Raw genomic sequence first — 4084 nt, 5'->3', positions numbered from 1 at the left:
ACTTAGCAACACACGTTCACTTAGCAACACACGTTCACTTAGCAACACACGTTCACTTAACAACACACGTTCACTTAGCAACACACGTTCACTTAGTAACACACGTTCACTTAGCAACACACGTTCACTTAGCAACATCACAAAGGACCCTGGGTGGTGGCGGGTTGTATGCTCACAACGGCAGGTCACACGGTAATCATCTGAACACGGTCACGCAGGGCGATATTAATCAAGGCGGTGGAGGGTAGTAGTGGGCGTGGTTGGGTGTGTGTGGTGGGCGTGGCCGAGGTGTAGTGGGCGTGGTTGGGCGTGTTGTGGACAGGTCGGTGCGGCACAGTATATAATACCTAAGGCCCCTAAGAGAGGGATGGGTGTCCTAATGAGGTGTTGATGACGGCCACAGCAGAGTCATGGCGCCACTGTACACTGTGTCAATTATTGGTTACTACTAACTATTACAGAAATCACCTGCAAATTAGACACCATAGTTTATATCAATTAAAGATTAACCACCTTAACGCTAACCTAACCTAACCTAACCACCTTAACGCTAACCTAACCCTAACCAGTTAACTACCTTGTCTCAGTAGTCAACACCCGCAATTACTACTTAACCAATTTACTAATATAGTCCACACTGACCCTCTCCACTCCAGACAGCTCAAGCCATCAAACAAGACAAGGATCCTGCAGTAAATACCGATAGAGGCACGACTCTGTTGATTAAGACTTATTTCATCTTAACCTAACCTAACCTAAACCACCCTAACCTAACCTAACCTAAACCACCCTAACCTAACCTAACCTAAACCACCCTAACCTAACCTAAACCACCCTAACGCTAACCTAATTTAATCTAACCTTAAGATTAACCGATTAACCACCCTAACGGTAACCTAACCTTATTACCATAGGCCTACCATGAGTTAAGGGTCACCTCTTTAAAACTCCATCTTACCATTAATGGAAACAAAATACCATGGAGCTATGGCGGTGTTTAAACCATGAGTAATGATCCATGGTAATGCGTATCTAACACACACACACACACGTAGGTACCATAAGACGTGGAGAAGCGTACTGGAGGAGTGTGTGGTAGGGTGGTTGGGGGTGTGTGGTAGGGTGGTTGGGGGTGTGTGGTAGGGTGGTTGGGGGTGGTAGGGTGGTTGGGGTGTGGTAGTGGTAGGGGGTGTGGTAGAGGACGTGGCTGAGTTATAGGACAGTATATGGTGTACTAGTATGGTTGAGATATGATACTGTGCAGTGGTTGGTGACGTGGGACTTAAACGGGTGTTGTGGTTAAGAGGTGGCGTGTGGTGAGGCGTGGGCGTGGTCAAGGCGTGGGCGTGGTAGTGTACTGTAGCCTGGGAATGGTGGGGGCAATACTCCTCACCACCACACCTATCTCACTTGCCCACACTACAGGAAATTTGACCACATCCCCCCCCCCATTTTTTCACACAGCACTTACTTCCACACACACACACACACACACACACACACACACACACACCTGGGGGGGAAAAACCCGGATTTTAATTAACTTATTTTTTTTTTAATATGCGCTAAAATATGCAACTTTATTACTGGGCCTTCCAATTTTATTTGTTTAATTAAATGATGGTTTTTCGTTTTAAGTCTGAAGTTACAAACACAACTCGGTGTTATAAATGTACACTGGATGTTAATACTTACAGGTATATATGAAAACTTGTTATACATATATGTTGTACCAGTATAGAGAAGGTGAAATATATGAATGAATGATTAATGAACTGTTTGGTATATACAGGCACTACCATCATTTACTCTACCACCATCATTTACTCTACCACCATCACCCTCTCTCCCTACTACCACCACTACTGCTATCACCTTCTTTCATCACCACCACTACCACAATTACTACCCCCTTAACTACCACCACACCCCCTCCATCACTCGCTGTAGCAATTTGTGATATAAATCCGTAAAAGTGACAATACTGTAGTCTCTTGTAGCTGAGCGGGGTGACACACTCCTCCCCACACTCACACTATGTCCCTCCCCCACCTGAACCTTCTTCCCTCCCCATGACTCCCGACTCTCCCCTCACTACCGCTCCTAATCTCCCCCTCCCTCAGCTCCCCCTCACAACCTTTCTCTCCCCATGACTTTCTTCAGCCCCCCCCGACTCTCCCCCCCTCAGCCCTAATAACACCCAATTTCCTGAGAATAAAAAAAAAATCCCGTTCCCTCCCCATCTAGCCAAACACTGTCCCAACATCATTTAATTCTCCCCAAACACATCACAATCCTCCCCATCTTCTCCCTAAACACATCACAATCCTCCCCACCTCTCCCCAAACACATCACAATCCTCCCAAACACATCAAAATCCTCCCACCCTCTCCCCAAACACATCACAATCCTCCCCAACAATATCTCTCTCTCTTCATCCTTTCCCCATTATTTCCCCATTCACTTCCATCTCCCACATCCCCACCTCGCCTCCCCTCCGCCAAACTCCCCACGGACCGTCCCACGGACCTCCCACACGACGTCCCCACGCCCCCACGGACCGTCCCCACGCCTCATGGACTGTCCCCACCGTCTTCCACGACCGTCCCCACGGACCTTCGGACCGTCCCACGGACCGTCCCCACGCTTCGCCTCCCCTATGGACCGTCCCCACGCCTCGCCTCCCTATGGACCGTCCCGCCTCGCCTCCCCTATGGACCGTCCCCACGACGGACCGTCCCGCCTGCCTCCCTCCCCACGGACCATCCCCACGCCTCCCCTATGGACCGTCCCCACGCCTCGCCTCCCTACCGTCCCCACGCCTCGCCTCCCCTATGACCGTCCCACGGGACCGTCCCCATGGACGTCCTCGCCTCCCTTATGGACCGTCCCCACGCCCGCCTCCCTATGGACCGTCCCCACGCCTCGCCTCCCCATGGACCGTCCCACGCCTCGCCTCCCTTGGACCGTCCCCCTCGCCTCCCTTATGGACCGTCCCCAGGACCGTCCCCGCCTCGCCTCCCTATGGACCGTCCCCACGCCTCGCCTCCTTATGGACCGTCCCCACGCCTCGCCTCCCTCATGGACCGTCCCCACGCCTCGCCTCCCTTGGACCGTCCCCACGCCTCGCCTCCCCCATGGACCGTCCCCGCCTCCGCCTCCCCATGGACCATCCCCACGCTCCCCTTATGGACTGTCCCCACGCCTCGCCTCCCCATGGACCATGCCTCCTTATGGACCGTCCCCACGCCTCGCCTCCCCTATGGACCGCCCGCCTCCCTTATGGAGCATGGACCGTCCCACGCCTGCCTCACGACCGTCCCCACGCCTCGCCTCCCTACGGACCGTCCCCGCCTCGCCTCCCCTACGGACCGTCCCTCATGCCGTCCCCACGCCTCCCTCCCCTATGGACCGTCCCACGCCTCGCCTCCCCTCCCCGCCTCGCCTCCCTATGGACTCCCCGGCCTCCCTATGGACCGTCCCCTCCCTCCCCTGGACCATCCCCACGCCTCGCCTCCCTATCCCCACGCCTCGCCTCCCTCCCCTATGGACCGTCCCACGCCTCGCCTCCCCTATGGACCGTCCCCACCTCCCCACGGACCAGCCCCCACGCTTCGCCTCCCCTATGGACCGTCCCCACGCCTCGCCTCCCCTCCCCGTCCTCACCGCCTCCCCTCCCCTACGGACCGTCCCCACGCCATCAGTATATTACCGGGCTGTATTGAGCGGTTCCCCTTCCACACCAATTTGAGGCAGTGGCTAATTTCCTACCGACCAGCAAAAGGTTGTCTGGCGATCTGAGCTGAAGAGGGGAGACACCGCGCCTGGGGGAGTGTGTTGGGGAGGAGAATTGACCGTGTCTGGGGAGTTTTGGGGAGGAGATTGAACAGGGTCTGGGGAGTGTGTTTGGGAGGAGGCTGGACCGTGTCTGGGGAGTTTTGGGGAGGAGATTGAACAGGGTCTGGGGAGTGTGTTGGGGAGGAGGATGGACCGTGCCTAGGGAGAAGGATGGGTTATGTTTGGGGAGGGAAAAGGGAGGAGGTCTTGGGGAGTGTAGGTAGGGGGGAAGAGGATAGAGGCGAGA

General features: G+C 54.9%; 1 protein-coding gene across 1 annotated transcript; it reads left to right on the top strand.

Annotated features, from left to right (window-relative positions):
- Window positions 1-2575: 2575 nt before the first annotated feature.
- On the top strand, window positions 2576-3751 carry LOC121872765 (extensin-like). The gene has a single exon (XM_042375820.1). It carries the CDS (start codon window positions 2576-2578, stop codon window positions 3749-3751), a length of 1176 nt encoding a protein of 391 aa, XP_042231754.1.
- Window positions 3752-4084: the final 333 nt, after the last annotated feature.

Source organism: Homarus americanus, unplaced genomic scaffold, assembly GCF_018991925.1.
Source record: "Homarus americanus isolate GMGI-L3 unplaced genomic scaffold, GMGI_Hamer_2.0 scaffold39155, whole genome shotgun sequence".
Taxonomy (NCBI): Eukaryota; Metazoa; Arthropoda; class Malacostraca; order Decapoda; family Nephropidae; genus Homarus; species Homarus americanus.
Note: the sequence above shows the minus strand (reverse complement) of the source record. Positions and strands in the feature narration are given on the sequence as shown.